Here is a 22,566-nt window from a genome sequence, read left to right on the forward strand (position 1 = left end):
AGTGTTAATACGGAAGAAGCCGCCTTAAATTTCTTTGAAGAATCTAGAGAACTCATGACAAATGCAGGATTTAATTTGAGAACATGGAAGTCAAATAGCAAGCAACTTAGCAACGAAGCTACAAAGGCAAACGTACTTGATACGGATAGCGAGACGAAAATTCTTGGGATGCGTTGGGATGCGAAGTCAGACATATTGACATTTGCGAAATTAAATGAAGATCGTATAGATATTGATAATTCACAAGCGACAAAGAGAGAAATATTGAGTAAATCATCGTCAATTTACGACCCACTCGGAATTCTTGGACCAGTGACCGTAAGAGCTAAGCTACTGGTACAAACATTATGGAAAGAAGGATACGATTGGGACCAGGTGTTGCCTAGCAATATAGTTAAATCATGGTATGAAATTTTAGATGACATCCGAGATGTAACAGTTAATACGAAAATCGCACGACATTATTTCAACGATCAAAATGAGAACGAAAGTAACGAGAAAATCACATTACATGTCTTTGTTGATGCCAGCCAACGCGCTTATGGAGCCAGTGCCTACTTGTGTAAAGGAAACACGTCTTCTCTCGTAATTGCAAAAAAACGGATTGCTCCGCTCGCCAAAATGACATTACCAAAGCTAGAATTGATGGCTGCAGTAATAGGAGCTCGAATGGCTAAAAACCTCACGAAAACCCTAAAACCACAACGCACAGTACTATGGAGTGACAGTCAGATCGTTCTGCACTGGATTTCGTCTTTGAAATCATTTGGAAGATTTGTTCAGAATCGTGTGATAGAAATTAAAGAATCGACACAAAATTACGACTGGAAATACGTACCAACAGACTCAAATCCAGCCGACCTTCAAACTCGAGGAATATCATCAATGCAATTCAAAGAATCGACTTTGTGGATGCAAGGACTGTCATGGATATCGGATGAGAACAGCTGGCCTACATGGACCCCACAAGTTAAACAAGAGACTCTTTTGTTAACGACAACAGATGACAGCGAAAAGACAAAACCGTGTGAATTAAGTGGAATTTCGAAAATAATTGATTTATCGAGATTCTCGTCATTAAAGAAGTTACTACGAGTTACATGCTACGTGTTTAAATTTGTGAATATATGTAAAAGTAAGCGACCGTATAACTTGAGGAAATATGCTAGACACGGATTAAGAGAATTTCATCGCGTCGCCGGAGACCAAAGCGCACATGTGAAAATCGGTTCCGTCGTACAAATCATGGACAATTCACCGAGAATGATGTGGAAACTAGCTGTTATAGAAGATTTGATCACCGGGAAAGATGAAGTCGTAAGAGCAGTCAAACTTCGAACATCAAATGGACTGATTACCACGAGACCAATTGTGAAACTGGTGCCACTGGAAATATGAACTTTAATTGTTAAAAGTGTTTTTTCAATACCCTTCTTATGACCAATACATGAACAGTAATTGCATTTTGCGGCCCCCAGAATGTTGTGAATTAGTTTTAGTTTCAGTTTAGCACTTTATCACTTTTATTTGTTTAACGTTTTACCGCCATTTACGTAACAATAGGCCCGCAACGTCGTCACTTGGCGACGTCTCTCTTGTATATTATTAGACTAGTAAAGCATACGAAACATTGAAGACGCTTTTGTGTTTACTTATATCGATACGTTCAAAACAGTGATGTTTTAAATTTTAATGAACGTAACCTTTGTACATCTAGTAAATTATAAAATTTGGTACTTGAAAACCTTTACTAAATTCTTTCAGGGATACAAAGATTTGGTTTTGGCTGTAGAAATTCAATTTCAGCAAACAGTTATGACTAATATGTTATAGAAATGTGTTGTAGATGGACAGAAATAAGCAGAATACTGTGGATTCATTATTATTCATTGGATACCAATTTTCGCTGATTTTCATTGGTACAGGTGAACCATGAAACTAAATATTCAACAAACAACAAGTTTTCTATGGGCTTGTATGCCCACTTCAGCAAAAACATAAAAAATGCATTAAATTTACCTAAATCCACGAAAATTGGTACCCACGAAAATAAATGAATACATAGTAACCCTCTTGTTTGGACCAGTGGTTTAAGCATTTCAATAATGAATTGTAACCACTAATATGAGTGTTACATATATTTATTAGTCATACTACCTCCTTCTCAATCTGTGATACAGCTTCATCATTACATCTTTTCTCCTGACAGACATGTAGTATAATGGCAGCACAAGTATCAGCATGGTACCCCATAAAAGCATCTCCTATCTTTCTTATGTCCTTCCTAAAATAATTTTCAAATATGATTGTAACATGATGTAGTGGTGTTAACATCAATAAAACTGCAACTAACAACACAAATTTACAAAAACTGTTTACCTAGAGATTACTATGATCAATCGATCTGACATTTCACATGCAATTGATGGAAAGGTCTTGATTTTGGTAAACAATATGCCAAAGTCTACATCTGTAATAATGAGTTTAAAAATGTTTTCTTTGATTGAAACTAAAATTTCTCAGTAAAATTCAGGTAAATTCATGGCATTATCATAAATTAACATTTAGGTAAGGTTTATTTCTTTAAAGTGGAATAAAAAAATTACTTTTGTTCCCTCATTATGATTAATTTATCTTACTTACAGAAGGCAATTTATATTGTTTTCTAAAATCAGAGAAACCATTAAAGTTCAAAGTGAAGTTCCATTGTGCCTGTTATTTTGTTAATGTTCCCTTTATAATGTTTACCTTTGCATAAGATCAAAACTTACTTTTTCCTCATGTATGCTGGAACCTTTGCTTCACAGAAATTCTGAGCCCATTCTTGTAGCTTTTCTGTCAAATCAAGCTGGCATGGTGTCAGCATTGTTTTCAAAGACAAAAAATGTTTTTCCAATCGATTGATCAGTGGTATGGGGAATTTATCATACACAATCTGTTTCTCTGCAACTACAATTAGCCTGCAAAGAAAATTTAAAATACATAAATTAATAATAGTTTTTAAATTATGGATTATCCAGCAGACTAAAAGAGTTACTGTCAATTCAGAAATAATTGTGTGGTTTTTATCAATGGAAAAATGCAACTGGTTCAGTATTTCAGAATGATAACTCGCATAAGATATGGGATACATATATCTGTTAGCAAATTTTTTTGAAATCGCAATAATTAATCTTGACATTTCTGTCCTATCTCAAAAATTGCAATAATAAATGCGAGCAATAATTTCTCAATTTACAGTTTTTATAGAGGTTCGGCTCTATTCTATATCATTATTTTATATAATATGAACAACTCGTTAAGATTTAGAATTTTGTCCTTTGGATGACCTAATATATAAGACAGAAACTCTCCAGAAGCTATTTATAGAATATTGTGTTTTTTTCTTACCTAAAATTTCTATGCACTCTGCATTTGACTCTGTGGGTTCCTAGACCTAAATCTACATATCTCTCACCACCAAACTGTACATAGTACTGAAAAAGAAGAAAAAATATCATAAAATCATTTACATAACATTAATAGTAAACAAGTTTTAAAATAGCAAACATGAATGAGATACAGTAAAACCTGCTATAAAGGTCACCTATATTTAAGAAAACACCTGTCTTATCAAACCAACCTGAGAAAAGTCAAGGTCATCTGGTCCTGAGGTTGATTTTTATATTGCAGGACCAGATTGATTTCATTGTTTTCCTTAGCAAATCTAAACTATATAAAATTTGTTAATAAACAGTATATATTGCAATTTATTTCTCATCCTATATCTTATTCAATAGTGAATATTCTTTTAAAAAAATGTTTAAAAAAAAGAAATGTGTCCATTGGAAACTTTTACCCTACTTGCAACAGTAACAGTACTAGTTCAAACCTAACATAAACCAATTTCAGGACATACATATGGCTAGGGGTAGAGGGAAACCTTAATATTCATTGCAGCTAGCGGCAGGGTCGTAAAAAATATAAAACTATGTAAACAAAATGTGCAATCTGTTCTGAAAAGCAACATAATTAATTTCATTTCAAATATTGATTACTGTAACCTTCTTTTTTTGAGACTGTTATTAAAGTGAGAGGGTTAGCGCTATAGAACCAGGTTTAATCCACCATTTTCTACATTTGAAAATGCCTGTACCAAGTCAGGAATATGACAGTTCTTGTCCATTCGTTTTTGATGCGTTTTGTTTTTTGATTTTGCCATGTGATTATGGACTTTCCAAATTGATTTTCCTCTGAGTTCAGTATTTTTGTGATTTTACTTTTTCCTTATAAGTGGCAAAATTACATACAAAACCTAATTTGTTGGCAAATTTCACAAAATTCAATGAGAAACAAATCAGTTCTTTTTAAAAATCATACCTGGTTAAGGGCATCATAGAGGCTTTCATACAGATTCTCTAAATTCAGCAGGATTACAGTACTGCCAGTCTCCATACATACTTTTATTCTGTTTATGTTTCTACACACCTACAAAATAAATTTGTAAAAGTTTTTTTTTAAAAGAAACTTAGTAGCAACTAACATAATTTTAGAATAGATATTTCTTTCATATCTTCATTACTTTCTTTCATTTCCCCCCTAAATTCCCAAAACTGAAAAACACTGTATACATCTCTGCAAGCATCAATCAGACATTATGATTTGGATGAAATAATGCATTGAGTAATCAATGGAAATAATCAGAAATAATTCTTTGATGTCATCAAGGGAGATAACTGAAATGCAGCTGACATCTTTTCCAAACTTTTTTCCCATGTATAACTAAACTTTAAATGACTAAAAACCAATAATTAACTTTATGGTTTATACCTGTGTGTATTCTTGATCACTAGGAAAGCTACTACCAAATATGACCACAGCGTTGTGCATGGAAATTTTCTGTTGTAAAATTGTTAAGGCGCCATAATTCTCTGTTAGTAGTAACAGGTATCTACTCTCACTGGAAAAAAAATTAATTATCACTTATACTGTTTTTGGAATTATAAATGATTTGGATATGAGTTAAAACAATATGGCGAACATACTTTGGATTGCCAAACATTTTCATTTTGTTTAATTGTATTATAAAAGAAAATTAGAAAAAGGCCTCCACTTTTAGACTTCCAAAAATAGAAAATCCAAATGTGTATATAAGATCTATCAAGTAACATCTTCTAGGAGCTTTTTTGGGTTGTTTTTTTCTTTATTCTTTCAACGGTTTTCAATTAAAGGGGCATTTACCTGCTCGACTTAGCACCAGACAGACAAGCTTGAATCATCCCTGCAGAGGTACAGTCTGGATCATCTTCATTAGGCTAAGAGAAAAAAATCATACAAAATTATCTTTGATGACAGAATAAATTCAATCCTAGATTCCTGTTACAAATACTATGAGAATGTAAAAATCTGAAGGAGTTTTCAAAAGTTGAAAAATACCAAACTATGTGCATTCATTTAAAGCATCTTTGTCACAACCATGGAACTGTTCATATAAGAAGACGAAGACTTGAAATATAACTAAATTCTTTAAAAATGTTATTCTGCATCTAGACAGAAACTTGAATTAAAGCTTGAAAAATTTTAAATTAGTTCAACAATTTTGCCAAGATTAGGTTAAAAGTCTCTTAACATTCTCATTTCTTTTCCATCCCTTAAAAATATTTTGTTTTCCTACCTCTTCATGTTTATTGACCAGTCCTGACAATTTACTATAGAATATGTTAACAGGATCAGACTTTTCTAATCCACCAAAGTTTCGAAGAATGGAATGTTTCAACTGCTGCCATGAGGGTTTGTTTCTTGACTTTGAAACAAATGCATACAACATTTTTAACAAACTGAAAAACAAAAAGGCAAATTAAAAAAACACTTTTATTTACAATATTAATATAAATAACCAGAGTATAAAAATAATCTTTTGGTAAAAAGTTCTTTATCAATACCATTGTGTAGCAATATGCTTTTAACAACACTTGAAAACTTTGAAAGAAAGAACAGATACAATAAAACGATAGCTAAATATATCTTCTAAAGACACAGAGGTTTTACTAAATACGCTCCAATCGATAACATTTTTTGTTTTATGCAGCAGTAAAAACATTTTTACAGCTTGGTATCTGTGGCTTGAATCTCATTCTTAAAATTTCGTATGTTTAAAAGATTCTAAAATACATACCTATAAAAGTCTCTGAGACCAAAAAATTCTCTCATTTCAGTAGAAGCTTCTTCAAACAGTTCTAGATATGAGTCTGCCATTGGTACAATCATTGGTTTGATAAACTTCAATACTTCTCTGTCTGTTGAGCAAATGCCCCTGGAAAAAAAATATCCTCTTTCAAATATAAGCTTTGTAAAAGTAAAATAGACACTTGTAACTATACATCAAATTTTTAAAGCACTTTTTCATTCATAAAGGGACATAACTCCAGAATTGCCATAGTAATGCCACTTATATTCAAACTTGATTTGAATTTGATGGTAATAAGCATTGTGTATAAGTTTCATAACACATGGTTGCGACAAAGTTAGAGTGTAAATACAGCAGCTGTATTGTAACTAAGAAATGTACTGGTAACTGCTAGCACCTGCAATACTGGTTCATTCAAATCCTGAATGGAACCTTATATATCATCTTTAAACAACACCCATGAGTACCAAAAAACAAATTCTTATGTTCCATGCACATAATATCAAAATTTATAGCAAGAACTATTGTAAAATTAGTCATATGCAGGGTAAAATCTATTTCTGACAAAATCAAATCTTCAAAACATGACTTGAAATATTCTTAGACTATATCAAATGTTTTCTCTATTCAAAATATCTTACTCAGCACTTTCTCTCAATTCAGTAATATCTGGGACCTCTCTCTGAACCAAAATACCTCTGTTCATCTTGGCAGGGTCCAAAGCCCAGTTCGATATACCAATAAAGGCTACCTGTATAAAATGGGTTATGCATGATTAGTTTTAAAAGATATGCCCAAATTAAAAACAACACCATATAATTGCAATAATTGTGCATCAGCTGATTTTTGAGGAATGCAATTTAAGATTTATTTCTGCATCCTTTAAAAAGTGTATTTCAATGTACGTCTTCTGGTAATACAAATTTATCAGCAATTGATCATTATTTGTCAGATCAATACAAAACAGATTTGTTGATAGCTCTACAATTTTTAAGTTTTCCTTAACACATTTCAATCTAGTCCCATTTAAAATTTCATTTCTAAAACAACTGTCTCTTTTCCTTATACATAAATTTAAATGTAAAACAAGAGCTTTCTTATGACACAATTCTTAAACTCCTAATAAAATTTTACCTTTTTGTATGGCTCTGGATCTTCATCATCAGGACAACCATCTTCTAACAGTGGATGCAGTGTCTGCAAAATATAAGAATATTTTTAAAACAACTTTGCATTTTTGAAGCATTTCTAAACGGGGAGAAATATTCATAACTTATCTATGCATTAAATAAACTGTTATCACAAAAGCAACAAGAAGTAATTGTAACAGGATGCTGTTATGAAGTCTCCCAAACAAAGCTCCGATACCTTACCATTCATATGGTCCCATGTTCATTTGATTTGATTTTTTGTCCCATACAAGAATATATATGGCTTACGAGTAGGGATCTCCACCATTTACAAGTTTTCAAACAGGAGGGGGTGGTGGTGACCCCCAGGGACTTACCTACATTTCATTTGATTTGTTTTATTGACCCCTACAAGATAATATATGGTTTAGGGGTGGGGATCTGGACCGTTTACAAGATAACAGTACATTTTCAAATTGAATGGGGTTGGGGTGACCCCCAGGAACTTCCATCTTATTTCATGTGATTTGTTTTATTGTCCCATACAAGAATATATATGGTTTAGGGGTGGGGATCTGGCACATTTTCAAGTTTTCAAACAAGAGGGGTTGGGGTGACCCCCTAGGGACATCCCTTTTTTCATTTGATTTGTTTTATTGTCCCCTACAAGAATATATGTATGGTTTACGGGTGGGGATCTGGACCGTTTACAAGGTTTCAACCTAGAGGGGGTGGGGTGACCCCCTAGGGACTTCCCTTTTATTTCATTTGATTTGTTTTATTGTCCCCTACAAGAATATATATGGTTTAGGGTGGGGATCTGGACTGTTTACAAGAAAATAGTACATATTCAAATTGAACAGGGTAGGGATGACCCCCAGGAACTTCCATCTAATTACATGTGATTTGTTTCATTGTCCCATACAAGAATATATATGGTTTAGGGGTGGGGATCTGGACTGTTTACAAGTTTTCAAACAAGAGGGGGTGGGTGACCCCCTAGGGACTTCCCTTTTATTTCATTTGATTTGTTTTATTGTCCCCTACAAGAATATATATGGTTTGGGGATGGGGATCTGGACCGTTTAAAAGTTTTCCAACAAGAGGGGGTGGGGTGACCCCCCAGGGACTTCCCTTTTATTTCTTTTGATTTGTTTTATTGTCCTACAAGAAACTATATGGTTTAGTGGTGGGGATCTGGACCATTTACAAGATAATAGCACATTCTCAAATTGAAGGGGGTGGGGATGACCCCCCAGGGCATCCCCCTATATTTCATGTGATTTATTTTATTGTCCTATAATCATTTCTGAATTCTGTATGTATCTATCACTTATATTTTTCAAGTTATATTCATTTAAAAAAATTTGAAAGAAAACTTTGTTTGGGAGACTTAATTATAAACATATGAAGATGTGGTATGATTGCCAATGTCAATGAAACAACTCTTTAGCAGAGACCAAATGGCATTAAAGTTAAAAAAAAAATAAAGGTTACCATACAGTCTTTAACAATGAGCAAAACCCATACTGCATTTTCAGCTATAAAAGAGCTTTTATATGTCTGGTCTTAAGGATTTTGTGAGATGTGAACTCAGTGATGAATAACTAATAGACTATTTTCATTTTACCGACTTTTGAATCCAGTTTATATCATTGTTGATAGGTTTCCTACATCGTCCTGGTACTCGGTCAATTAAGAGCAACATAAAGAAGCAACATCAAACATTTAATTGGTGTGATATGAGGGGAAATTTTACTATTTTCTGATGAATTTGCCTTGTAAAGAAAATATGAAGCAGAATATTTTCCCCAAGAATTGTACTGATGAAATGTTTCATGTTACTTCTGTATGTTGCTCTTAGTTGACCTAGTACCAGGATGTCACAGGTAACCTGACTAAAAATAATATAACCCAGAGTCAAAAGTCGGTAATATGAAAATTGAGTACTTGGTCTTAATGTGTACGTCTTGATCATCTATAAGGAAATATACATGTATCTACAAAATTTTATGCTTTCTCAAGTGCAATTATTCTATTTTAACAAATGTGTACCTTTAGAGGCATCTTTGGAGAATCTTCAGCAAGACCAATTTCATCCAATACAACAACTGACACAAATCTGTCTAGATTTTTATCTTTCTGATAGGCTGCACACTGTCTAAATGTTCCAACAATACCCTCTGGAACTGATATAGGACTGCACTGGTAAGATATCATTTGTACCTGAAATTAAAAGTTAATATTTGTAAATCTTTTCTTTCTCCTTTTATATACTATAAATGTAATCATCCTTGTAAACTCTGTTTACTTAAGCATGGTGTATGCATTTCTTCTTCTTAGGGCAGTCAGTGTTGATCAATAGGCTGCTGAATGAACAATAAGCAAAAACTTACCTATAACGTATAATAAGAAACTTTAACAACCATGGCAGGTGAATAACTAGGGGCAGAGACTGAATCACTGATATTTTCACTGCTCTGAAAGCAAGAAGAAAACAAACTTCTTTTCTATCTGATAACTAGTTCAAAGAAAGAATTTTTGACTTTCATACCAACAAAATGCCATGTGGGATCCAAAATTTGGGACAAAAAAAATACTTATAAACTCAAACAGAAAAAACATCTAGAAGTCAAAATGTTATCTTCATCAATAATCCATTGTCTAACAATTATTGGTATATAAACAATTCATACTTCCTTATAAAGGTACATCAACAATATTGCAAGTACCAAAACCATACCTGTTTATAGTTTTTGAAGAGAGCTTTATGTGCAGCATTTCCCTGCATGGCATCAGCTACTATTGTCTTTGCCAGTGATTTAGAACTACCAGGTTTGCCAACCAGGAACATAGGGATCCTTAGTTCTATACAGACAACCATCATGAAAACATTCTCCTTTAAGGCTTGGTTCCTTGCTATGTTTTCTGCTAGTTCTACACTGTCCAAAAATACCTTCTGGCACCTGTAATTGGTATACATATGTATGAAGAATAAGTCAAAGTTTAAATTAAGGTACAATGTAATCAGTGTTATCTGACACACTGGGGGAACAGAATAAAATATTTTGGTATTTTCTGCAAGAATAGGCACATATTTTGACCACTAAATATGTCAGTTAAAGCAGCATGTTGGAATGCTCAGTATTTGAATTAGGCAGGCTACAGTGTATATACAAAGAAATATGTGGAAAATCTGTCAATGAAATCAAGGATTCAGAGATAATATTTATAGAGGTTCAACATTTGTTTAAAAATATACATGATGTATTCATTTTCATACATGTTTTGACAACCTTTGCAACCTGTTTTTTATTATGTTCAAAATGTAACTTTTCATCCATATGAATAAAATACTATACTTTGTGATTTCCTCTTCAACTTGTTCAGCACCTCCTGGTAACTGTAATGGTGGTCTGAAATATGGAGCTACTGTTTCCCTGTATTCTCTTCTATTCTTGAGACAGGCATGGTAGCAAACTCCTAGGGCAAGTACCAGTGATCTGGTTACCTCATCCATTTGCTGAAAATATGATTTAATGCATAAATTGCATAAATTTAATTCATTAAATATATTTAGTTTCAGCCACAGATGGTTGACCCATCCTTTAATACAAGACTCAAAAGGTTCAAATGTTGTCAGCAATTAATAAGGAAAACATTTGATATTCAAACTTTAACAGACAAGTTCAGGTGTGAAATTAAGCATTTGTTTAGGTCACACTAACCTAAACAAAACAGAATTACATAGTACCATGTAAGAATTTAGGAAAGATGATAAATCAGTACAACAGATTTATTAACATGGGTTTTGTACAATCAAACCTGATTGCTTTAAATCAAGTCACTCAAACATCAAGTATGTGGCAGGTCTTGATGACTTAGATTTAGGTGAATATGTAAAATGGAAAGGCATATTTTGATTAATTTTATTCCTAATTATGACAGATAAATGTTCGTGTCCTTTCCATATATACTTGTGAATTGGGTACATGAGTGTTAAAAGGAAGAATTTTACAAACCATCTTCCTTTTTTTTCAATTGTGATTCAGTTTTACATACTGTCTTGCATTTTCAGAAGTATGAACTGTATACCTGTTGAGGTTGTTCCACTTCCATGGTCTCGTCTTCTGATTCTGCATCAGAGTAATCTGAATCTTGATTCATTTTTTGGAACAATGAATTATCATCTTCACTTTGTCTATGGAACCAACTCATGACTTCTAAAACTCTCTCCACATCTCTTAAACTGACAAAACTACATTCATCCTGGTGTAGAAATAATAAAATTAAAATATAATGTGCAGGGTTTTTTTTGTCCTCTAATTTCTGTTATCAATATTTGTTGTGCATAATCTTTCATTGTAATAAATAAAGTGAAATTCACTTTAAAACATTTGCTGTAAAAATAACATTTTAATGCAATCAAGTGCCTTACACACCTGACCTGGTAGAATGACTAATGGCAAATACTAGCAAGAGTGTAATGAAAAATATCTGATAACTTTACAACTTGAAGCTCTGACCCTGAATTCAATCATTTAATTTCTATATTTTAGATTTCAGAAAAGCAGCAAATTCTGACCTATACTCGAATACTAAAGGCTGCAGTAAATTTTATCATATTACTCTGGATTCATAATTATTCATTAAATACCAATTTTTGTGGATTTCTTTGGTAAACGTGAACCACAAAACTAAAAATCTAACAATGACAAATTTCTATAGGCTTTGTATGCAGATTTAGGCAAAACCACAAAATTAAAAATCCACAAATATATAAGTTTTCCAGAACCAACAAAAATTATTACCCAGGAAATTTACTGAATCCACAGAATATCCAAATGTCCTACCTTCTGATTTCTCATGAAGTCTTGAGATACTGTTAATATTTTACTGACCACATCCTCAAGTCCTTGTATTGCTGGAAGTTTTTGGTTCTTTGTCTACAGATTTAAAAAAAACATATCTTTATTATGGTTGAATCAAACTTGAACCTTAAAGAGGGGGCCTTTCTCTTTTGAAAGGGAGGGTAAAGAGGATTGATCCTTGAAAAAAACATATAATGAATAGGAAAACATTACTTTGTTAATGAAAATTGCCTGTTTAAGTCAACTATGCCTTATTCATACTTTGATAAAAGTCTGTTTGTATAAACCTAAAAACAATATCAAAACTCTAAGGGAAAACAATCATTTCTGTATAGAATACAGTCTTAGTCATATGACATAGCTGAGCTTCTTCCAAAATTTCAATATTGTACAAGATGGCAGAAAACATATTTTTTTACTGAGATTATATATCAGCATGATGTCATTTTCTATTAAAATTTGGCATATTTCTGTATTAAAAACGTATGGTTATACAACCCTAAGTGTGAAACACCCATATCTGTGGACCAACTGAATTCTTCATCAAAACTAATTTTTATCTTCCCTTTTTGTCATGCACATACTAAAAATATAAATTACAATATCTAGTGACAAGATCAAAATGTTTTTTTTCCTGCTCTTCATCTACTAAAGTTTCTCAAAAGTTCTTAATTAAATGATGTATAGGAGCCTAATACATACATATCTTAGGACCATCTGCCTGATGTACATTTCTTCTACTTCTGTGTTCAATTGTCCAAAGTCCCAGACCAATGGTAACATGCTCTGGGGTAAGGGCTGTACCCTATACACCAATCGTCTCATGGGCACACGACCTGAAATATAAAGAGAATTTGATAACAACAATGTCTAAAGTAAACATCACAATTATCAAACTGATAAGTAGAATTTCACAACTGTTCAGTGAAATTATGATGAGAATTTAATCAAAACTAATTTGAATTGCTATGAATAGACAGCTGACTAGAGGAATGGATTCAAAATGATGTCTGCCTGTGATAGCAGCTAAGGAAAGCACTGTAAAAATATAGTGATTAGAAATAAAAATTTACTTCAAAATTTCATCCATCAGAGTGAATATTTTTACATTTGTCATGAATAACTCCTCAGAAAAGCAACAGTCAATTTTTCTGAAGTAGCTGAAAGAAGGCTGACATATAGAACAAAGTATGTACCTAGTTTGTCTGTTGTTTTGTCAGCATCAACATGATAACCAAGTCCTGCTTGTTCTAATCTTTTGATCAGTTCATCGGAATGTCTGAAAAATATTATATGCAGTTAATGGATTTCTTGTCACAATATAATCATTTCACTTAAACATTTTGAACTTTATATAATAAACATACTGAACAAGTCTTTCTTCTTGAAGTATAATGAGTATTTCTGATTTCTGTTGAAAATTGAACAAAAAGAGTTCAACAAACAGGAATGATATTTCACCACGGGTGTGTAATCAAAGCATTTTAAGGACGTCATGTTAGAATTGTGGTTATATATTACAGGAAGAGTTAGGTATCAATGTTTGGTGGCATTTGTTGTAATGAATAAAATTTAATTTGAAATTACTGATAACCCTTCTTATATATATATATATATGAGTAATAAAATGGGCTGTAATTGTTCACATCTCTCTCCCTGTGTCTATCTATTAATGTCTCAATGGCAGTCATTCAACATCTACTTACTTGTACACAACACTTACTTTCTGTATGGATTACATGCAGCCACAATTTTCAGTTTTTCATGCAGTTTGATAGGTTTTCCCTCCAAAGATCTATCACACATAATTTCCTTGATCACACCAATAGCTTCTGTAGTGTTAGCTTCATCAAAGAATAATACAGTGTCCATGAATGGGTAGTCTGCTGCATTCTTCCTTGCCATCTCTTCTGCCTTTCTTACTTTCCTTTTGATATCAGATACTTTGGTCCCACCATGCACCTGTGAGATAAAAGAAGCGATTGAAATAAAAAGAAATTGAAAACATCTCAAAGCTAAGTATTGCAAACCTTCAATACCTATACACCTATAGTCTATAGGACATTTTAAAAATAAGTTAAGTTTGTTTTTTTCTTAAACAACAATTTAATTTTGAGTCAGAACATGTAAATGGAGACACTCTATGGGCCTAAATAAAATTGGAACCGGAAAGTCTAGCACGTTTAGTTAAAGTTGAACACATCATTTGGCAAAACTATGAATTCTGGCTTTTGACAAAAATATTGTAGACAAAAAATTGTTCCCATCATAAATAATAAATCAGCAGTATAATAATTTAGTTGCAATTATAAATTACTTTCTGTAAGTTAGAGGAGAAGACCAATAGTATGTTCTTTCCATCTGAGTATTTGCACAGGTACATTAAAGCTTTAAAGTTTCTGTTTAAAATGCAGATAAAATATGAACTCAAGAACTGTTTATAAAATTTAGAGAATTAAACAAGTCTTTAAATTAGTTTCTTGCCTTCATCAGGATCATATTATCAACAGTAGCACCTGGAGGTTGTTGTAATGAACACATAAACTTGATCAGACGAGTTTTACCACATCCTGTTTCTCCCATGATTATAACTGGAATATCACATCTACAAATATAAATGTTATATTATCAAAACAATGAATTAGTAAATGCATGTATTGATAAACACTGTATAATAAAGTGAATCTAACATATATCTGATACTATGACTTACTTAAAATAGCAACTATTAAGTCTCTTCAATGTGGGTTTTTTTCTTCATGTAAAGGCCTTTACAGCCAATTCAAATGTTGAGGAAGCCATAGTAACTGGAGAGAATTATTAACCTTCTGCTTGAAAAATTGGCATTCCTTGTTGATTATGTTCAAAGTCAAACACACCTTGCAATGAGTGTTGTTGGATCAATGTTTGTTGTTCAATTAAATTTTAGAAAAAGATTTGTTCACAAGCAAATATCTTGATATTATTATACAATTGGTTTTGCTTTGTTTAAGCAACTCACTTTTTTCTAAGAGAATTGTGACCAGATTGAAAAAGAATGTAATTTTTCAACAGAGAGTCAGTTGCTATAAAAGAATGATCTTCATTAATGATGCAAAAAATATTAAACACTGGATAATCAAATGAATTGAGTAAAACTTGCCGTGTGTTTTTAAGACTATTACAGTTATTTCAATCTTTTTCACATTATCAATTTTTCAAGATTGAAATAATTCCTTATATTTAATTGGTAACCAATTCTGCACATTTTAATAGATTATTTACCTAAATCTCATATAAATAGCCAGTATCTTTTTAACATTATCTGTGGTCAGTTCATATGTGTCATCAGGATCATGTGCCATGTCCAGTCCCATCACATTACATAGCTTCAGAATCTTCTCGTGTCTATTAATTATACAAATGTCAAAATATACAGTGCACATGTAAAATTTTATGTTATCGATCAAATAAATTATCTGTCTAAATTATGATGAAATTATAAAACTATATTTGAATTTGCTGTAACATTTTAAGAGGTTGAAATAAATTTCTACCAGATAATTTTGTTACAGTATTAGTACTTGGTATATAATAGTAATGACTTTCTAAATCAATCTTCTTCAAAACAGTTTCCAAAAAGATTTGATTCATTTAGCTGAAGTGATAAAGAAGCGAACTTGTCAATATTTTTTCATTACTCAAGCTACATGAATCTATTCTAAGCCTTAGTTTAAACTATAAAAACATTCAAATTTAAGAAATGAGCTTGTAGAGAAGAAAATTCAATCTGTATTTGAGAGAAACAAGAATGTGTCCACAGAACACTGATGCCCCACTTGCACTATCATTTTCTGTGTTCATTGGATAGTGCAATTGGGGTAAAAGCTCTAATTTGGCATTAAAATTAGAAAGATCATACCATAAGGAACATGTGTACTATGTTGCAAGTTGATTGGATGTCCACTTCATCAAAAACTACCTTGACCAAAACCTTTAACCTGAAGCGAAACAGACGGACGAACGAACAACGAAAGAACGGACGCACAGACTCTATTATCGTAGGTGGGGCATATAAACAGTTACCAACTCTATATCATTTGGGGGAGTTAATTCTGGTTCTTGATGCAAACAAACCTTGGGAGAGAATCAAAGTTCTCAGCCAGATTGACTCTGTTTCTGACGAGAGCATCAAACAAGTTCTGCTGCATGATTCCCTCTTCTAGAACATTCCTGGTCTGTAAATCTATCAGGTTACCAGTTCTCCTGTCTATGTTAAATCCAAGGAATGTCATACTGTGGTGGTCTGGGTTGAAGAATAAGTATGGATGAGGGCTGAAAAAATGAAATTAAAATGTAAAGATATGGGCAATCATATATGATATAGCTTGTGCATAAATGTCATCAAATTACCGTTATAATAAAACTTCAAATAAAATAAAAAATCTGCTACCTTTTTTTCAAAAATTCTTCCTTTGCAGAATTTAAGCTGTTTTCCAAGCAATTAAAAAAAAGTTAATAACAGTAAAATGGTAATAAAACTCTTTACCATTGAAGATATCCTTGATAAGAAAAATGGAAAAAAACAGTATACTCCATAGATATAGGGAGATGTTTCCATGCCTGAATAAATATGTTTACACAATGATACATTTAAAGTTTTTTACTTGATAGTTAGCATAATGAGATTTGATTTTTTTGCTCTGTTAATTCAGTCAAAGTATCAAAGAAATAAGTAAAGACATTTATTGACAGACTTTTTATTTGAAAGTATTCTTCTTATCAATTGCATTTTTCTCTTCTTTTTTTTTTAAGGACCATTTTACCTAAAATGATTTTTTTTATTTGATAATCTATTACCATACCTAGTTTCCCATGTACGTCTCATCTGATAAAGTTGGATGACATTATCATCTTCCTTGTTTTCTTCCTCTTCATCTGAGATCTGTCTCTGTAGCATCTGTATAGGAGACTCCTCACTCACCTTTAAGGATCTAGTAGAGAAATCCTGTAAAACATATACATGTGTTTGTCATTTAAAGAATGTTTAAAGAATTTTGTATTGAGGGCAGATTATTGAAAGTTGCTTTTAAAATTGAAGCTCAAAAGAAACTTTCGAACTACATTGATTAATTGGTTTTTAATAACAATTTCATGACTTCTGTGCTATTTTATGGCAGTCATTTTTTCCTCCATTGAAATTTGTGTTTTGCATACTTGATTCGCATAGGATTTTTCGACAAAATGCTGAAAATATGCATTGAAGTATTAATGAATTGTGAAAAACAAATATTCAATCAAATAAATTTAAGTTGGATATTCTTTTCAATATGCTTTTCATATTGGATACAAATTTTATTAAGTCTGATTCAAACACTATGTAGTCAAAGCATTTCAACTGAGGTATTACACAAGCGTCAATAGGCATCATTATAGAGTAAAGGGTTAAAGTGGAGGAAGCCGCAGTGAATGGAAAGAACCACTGTTTTAGTTAGGGAATCTGACAATCCTAGTCAATTAAGATTTAAGTCATGTTTATATGTTTGAGCAGGAATTTAACTTACAATCTCAGTGTTGACTGGCTAGTGATACAGTATTTCGACTACTTAGACCATTTGGCCATTGAGGACCCTTTTAATACAATGTACTCCATTTTTCGATATTCAAATGATGTATAGTCAACTTACCCTAGACATCTGAATAAGGAATCTGAGTACAAACTTGGCAAATCCTGGCAAGTCTTCAACAGCAGCCAAACCACAGAAAGCTGACACTTCAAAGTCTTGTAACTGTTTGTTCAGGAAACTGACAAAATGGTGCAGTTCTGACCATGAAGGTTCTCTTATACCACAATGTCTGAAAAATGGTTAAAATATTTAAATTTCAACATTGATATTGTTTTATACATCTGTTTTTGTTTTAATTGTATGAAGTGTAAAATATTAAGTGCAAAGAGAATTATAGCCAAAGAATTCTTTCTAGTTAAATTGCTTTAATCAAAGTTACAACTGAAACAAGCAGACTTTTTCATTCAATATTGAAATACTGATTCTACTTTTTTCCAGATTTTTTTTTTTGGTAGTTGACAAGTTGTCATTTATATATACCCACTATCAAATTTAATCATTCTATAAATATTTACAAATGCCACTCTTTGAAATGAAGATTTCAAATAACTATTTTCACTGAAAGTGTTTTGCTTTGATTAAAGCATGAACTATTCTAGTTTTTCACTTTCTTTTACATTTTGTTTAGATGCTTACTGATTTGGGTAGTTTACAAAGCAATGACCTCTGCCTCCAACCATGATGGCACTAATTTCTCAGGTCAACAAAATATTCCTATGATCGACTTTCAATTAATGCATGCAATGATATAAACCAACCTAAGTAAAGTATTTAGACACTGTTTTTTGTCCTCTTCTGGAATGTTAGCATTTACATCATCTAATCTACAATTAGTATCCAGCCTTTTGAGATACTGATATGGTCTCTGGAATGTTGGACTCTTGAATTCTATACCATCAAACAGTCTATCATGGTCTGTGTAGTCTGGGGGACGTCTGACATCGGTCAATATCTCTAGACTTTCCTGAGGAGATCTGCACATCACATGTGGAAGTATGTCTAGGCAATGGTGCAGGCACTTCAGCTAGACAAATATAAAATTTATCAAATAAAGATTTATCAAATATAGTTCAGGATGCGGGATTTTCTCACTGTGTTGAGACTTATTGGTGGCCTTTGGCTGTTTTCTGCTCTTTAAGGTCGGGTTGTTGTCTCTTTGACATATTCCCCATTTCTATTCTCAATTTTATTCAATAGATTTATAAATAAAACATTTCCAGAAAAATAATTGAATATAATTAAATACACAATCCAATAATTCTTATTTCAAATTGTTAAGCATAAATTAATTTTCAGCAAATATAGAGTATTTTATGTCCATTTCGTGTGCCTTTTAAACATGATATTTGTTATATATTATTTGAAAAATAATAATATCAGTTTCTGTCGTACTGTATACCACTTTTTTAAAGTAGAAAGATATTCACATGGTTTAACTATTTTTCTATTCATAATGTTGTTTAATTAATCTGATTCTTTACCAAGCTTTAAGCATATCAACAATTTCTTATAAATAAATTAATTTTCAAAGACAAACTGTAGCTACTTTCTTGTTGCTGTAGGTCAAGTGAAAGCCTAATTCAAAATGGTATAATTTCAGGTATCATGACCAATTTAAGGGGATTGGAAGATTAAACGACTGATTTTTCAAGTTTTTCCCAATACATATATAGATTTTTTCTTCTTGAACAATTTTTTTTCAAACTCAATTTTATACTCAGACAACTTTTTAACTCATTGCCCCCTGAATCTATTTTTAGATAACTGCACTATATTCCTGATTTGATTTTCAACAGTAGCATTCCTCTCCCTGAAGGAAAATGGCTGCCATAGATTTTAAACATAGATGTATTATAAAAAAAACAATTAAAAATATTTGTCAAACAGATATAATTGTTGTTTTTTGTTTTTTGTTTCAATAATATGTTATATTTTATAAATAAAGTAAAATAAAAATTAATACATTCTCACTTTTATTTTTATTTCCTTGTTTATTGCACTCTACCGTAGTTTTGCACTGTAATAATTTTCCATATATTTATCCATTATTTCTTGTGAAATTCTCTGAATCAGCTCAGACAAATAGAGACATCACATCCATTACGTTTAATTTTAACATTTTTTCTCACTTTGTTAGACAAACATTGTTTGCAATGTCCCCTTTTGTCATTTTCAAAAGGCCATTGTTTACGTTTCACAGATCAATGACTTTGTAGTAAAATTCCAATGTGTATTTTATGAATGAAAACAGTGCCACGTGGTAAATCTCATAAATATTCATTGGAGAATCATGTGACACTAAAGCCATGCTCCTACTAGGAACCAATCAGAAGAGGTTTAACAAAAATGGGACCCAACCAATATGACGCTTATATGCGTCTTTCGGGAAATACAAAATGGCGGATTCAGACGCACATATGTGTCACCAGGGAGCAAAACGAAAGTAAAAATGACGCATATCCGTGTCTTCAGGGGCCAATGAGTTAAAAGTCCTTACTTTTGCATCTGTACTCCTGGCTAGTAGAGGCATGGACTCTATGATATAGTAATCCACATCTAACCTTCTCCATACATGTCCAGAACTGTGTCCCAAACAACCTAATATTAACAACTGGAACAGGAATGCATCTACACCTTCTTGTACCTGTTCATGAAATAATAATAATATTTTGATTATGGCTATTTTCCTAATGCGTGTAGTGTAAAGGTTTAGTTGGTTTGCTTGCTTTGTTTGTATGCCTGTTTGCTCAAGCATCGTAGTTAAGTTTTACAATTACAATCAATAGATAGGTGGTGCTTCAGCTTGTATAATGTTATTGGATGCTCGAGCAAACATTTAACTAACAAAGCAAAGCAAGCCAACCAAAGCTTTAAACTACATGCATTAGGAAAAAAACAGTAAAATTTCTTTATATTAACCATTTTCCTCACAGCAACTTCATGTCGGGCTTATTTTATCTAACTATGCAGTATGGGTTGCGTTTGTTATTGAAGGTTGTACCGTGACTAATGGCTGCTAAAATCCCCCTCATTCGAACACTAATTGATAGTTGTCTCATTTACAATCATATTACATCTTCTTATTGTATATCTTAACCAAATTTATTTTACCTTTTCTATTAAACATGCGTGTACATGTCCATTTTGCTTATTAAAATGATGCTTCTTTTTCTTATTGATTATAAATTTTGCAGCTTTATGCCTAATTTAGTGTCATCAACTTTTTTACACATTTATTCTTTTCTCTCATATATTCTTAAACTTAAAAGCTGAACTAAAAATATTCCTGCCTTCATTTAATTTTATTTTTTTTATATCGGAAAGACCTACTTCATGTGAAATATCAATATGGAATATCCTTGGCTCGTGACAACGTGGAGGTAAAGTCTCTTGAAGGAATATGTCCATAATGTCATTTGTATTGATGGCTTTTTCATGGAGTGGAATGGTGACATTACTGGACATTCTTCTTGGAATGTTAGGTACCAGTTTATACAAATCTGCTACCATTCTCTTCTTGTACAATGTCTTTCCAACCCCTGCTCTCCATGATTTTACGACTCTAACGCTGCACCTAAAAATATAACGAGAATTTTATGAATAGGTCCTTCTTATGCAAATAACTGAAAAGAGCACAGCTTAAATACTTTGCATCTATAGGCAAAATATTAGAATTTTAAAATTGTATTAAAAATGTGCTTCAATCTGACAAAACTAGATACCATTAGAGTTATCCAAAGTTTTTTATTGTCATTTCAGTGATGACAGCACATTTTGAAAACTAAACTAGACTGTATAAATTAAACAAATAAGATGTAATTTTTGCGAACAAAATGACAATAAATTTCAAGTAAACAAGGGTAGGAGGAAGTCTAACCTAAAATTCCTCATGAAATAAATATATATACCAAATCGTGAATTTTCCTGGACATAATCCATCTGTACAAAGGTATCTTTCTGTAGTGAAATTAACTAACCTTTCAAAATCTACAGCTGATGCTGGTCTTACTCCTGTTGTTGACCTCTCAACCTTCAACTTTGTTAGCAGATATTTCCTAACATTGGGTACATCTATAGGTAGCTGTGGTCTATGGTACTTATCTAGAGCTGCTACTACCCTGGACTTATACTCGTTCTCACTGCTACATATTACAACTAGTCTATATTTCATACCTGAAAAACAAAAAAATATCAATTTTACCTATTTTAAATGTATTTATAAAATGCTAAAGGAGGATGTCAGTACAGAAGAATATGTTCATATTTTTCATTGCCGACACACAATATGGGTTTTCTCATTGTTGAATGCATATAGTTGTTAACAATCATTTCATTTGATTTTCAGTGGATAGTTGTCTCATTTGCAATCATATCACAACTCCTTATTACAATAAAGAAAGTGATATTTTACTTTACATTTAAAATATTCTTTAGGAATGCAATCTTTTTTAGGCCTATTTTTATGAAAGCCTTACATTATGAAAACACATGAAATTAACAAACATAGATTCTGCACGAAAATAATGGTTTACCACAGTCATGTGTTTGAATTTTCCACACAGCCACTAATTTTGTATATACAATAGATATAAGAAGATGTGGATCATGTGATATGAATGCCAAAGGGACAAGTCACAATTTGTAAAAGTAAACCATTATAGGACAAAGTACGGTCTTTAGCACTTTTAAGTAATATCTTAAATATTACAAAAAATTTAAAGCAACTGTTAATCTTTTTTATGTTTTTTATGTTTAATATCAAATCTGATATCAATTGTCGTGACTGCTTTTAT

The 22,566-nt window shown here is 32.0% G+C and overlaps 1 protein-coding gene across 1 annotated transcript in view; it reads right to left on the bottom strand.

Annotated features, from left to right (window-relative positions):
- LOC134687903 (E3 ubiquitin-protein ligase rnf213-alpha-like) overlaps nt 1–22,566 on the bottom strand; it is a 120,604-nt gene that overhangs the window by 57,768 nt on the left and 40,270 nt on the right. Inside the window, exons 31-57 of the mRNA XM_063548361.1 lie at nt 21,751–21,946; nt 21,104–21,347; nt 20,271–20,417; nt 18,532–18,797; nt 17,834–18,002; nt 17,012–17,154; nt 16,284–16,481; nt 15,432–15,554; nt 14,652–14,772; nt 13,891–14,129; nt 13,364–13,446; nt 12,870–13,003; nt 12,150–12,242; nt 11,392–11,565; nt 10,659–10,819; nt 10,040–10,262; nt 9,352–9,522; nt 7,301–7,363; nt 6,808–6,917; nt 6,155–6,292; nt 5,654–5,816; nt 5,221–5,294; nt 4,810–4,939; nt 4,360–4,467; nt 3,391–3,476; nt 2,772–2,960; nt 2,158–2,284 (exon numbers count right to left, since the gene is read on the bottom strand). Coding sequence (XP_063404431.1) covers nt 2,158–2,284; nt 2,772–2,960; nt 3,391–3,476; nt 4,360–4,467; nt 4,810–4,939; nt 5,221–5,294; nt 5,654–5,816; nt 6,155–6,292; nt 6,808–6,917; nt 7,301–7,363; nt 9,352–9,522; nt 10,040–10,262; nt 10,659–10,819; nt 11,392–11,565; nt 12,150–12,242; nt 12,870–13,003; nt 13,364–13,446; nt 13,891–14,129; nt 14,652–14,772; nt 15,432–15,554; nt 16,284–16,481; nt 17,012–17,154; nt 17,834–18,002; nt 18,532–18,797; nt 20,271–20,417; nt 21,104–21,347; nt 21,751–21,946 — 4,073 coding nt within the window. The remainder of the gene's footprint in view (nt 1–2,157; nt 2,285–2,771; nt 2,961–3,390; nt 3,477–4,359; nt 4,468–4,809; nt 4,940–5,220; nt 5,295–5,653; nt 5,817–6,154; nt 6,293–6,807; nt 6,918–7,300; nt 7,364–9,351; nt 9,523–10,039; nt 10,263–10,658; nt 10,820–11,391; nt 11,566–12,149; nt 12,243–12,869; nt 13,004–13,363; nt 13,447–13,890; nt 14,130–14,651; nt 14,773–15,431; nt 15,555–16,283; nt 16,482–17,011; nt 17,155–17,833; nt 18,003–18,531; nt 18,798–20,270; nt 20,418–21,103; nt 21,348–21,750; nt 21,947–22,566) is intronic.

Source organism: Mytilus trossulus, chromosome 10, assembly GCF_036588685.1.
Source record: "Mytilus trossulus isolate FHL-02 chromosome 10, PNRI_Mtr1.1.1.hap1, whole genome shotgun sequence".
NCBI classification, from domain to species: domain Eukaryota; kingdom Metazoa; phylum Mollusca; class Bivalvia; order Mytilida; family Mytilidae; genus Mytilus; species Mytilus trossulus.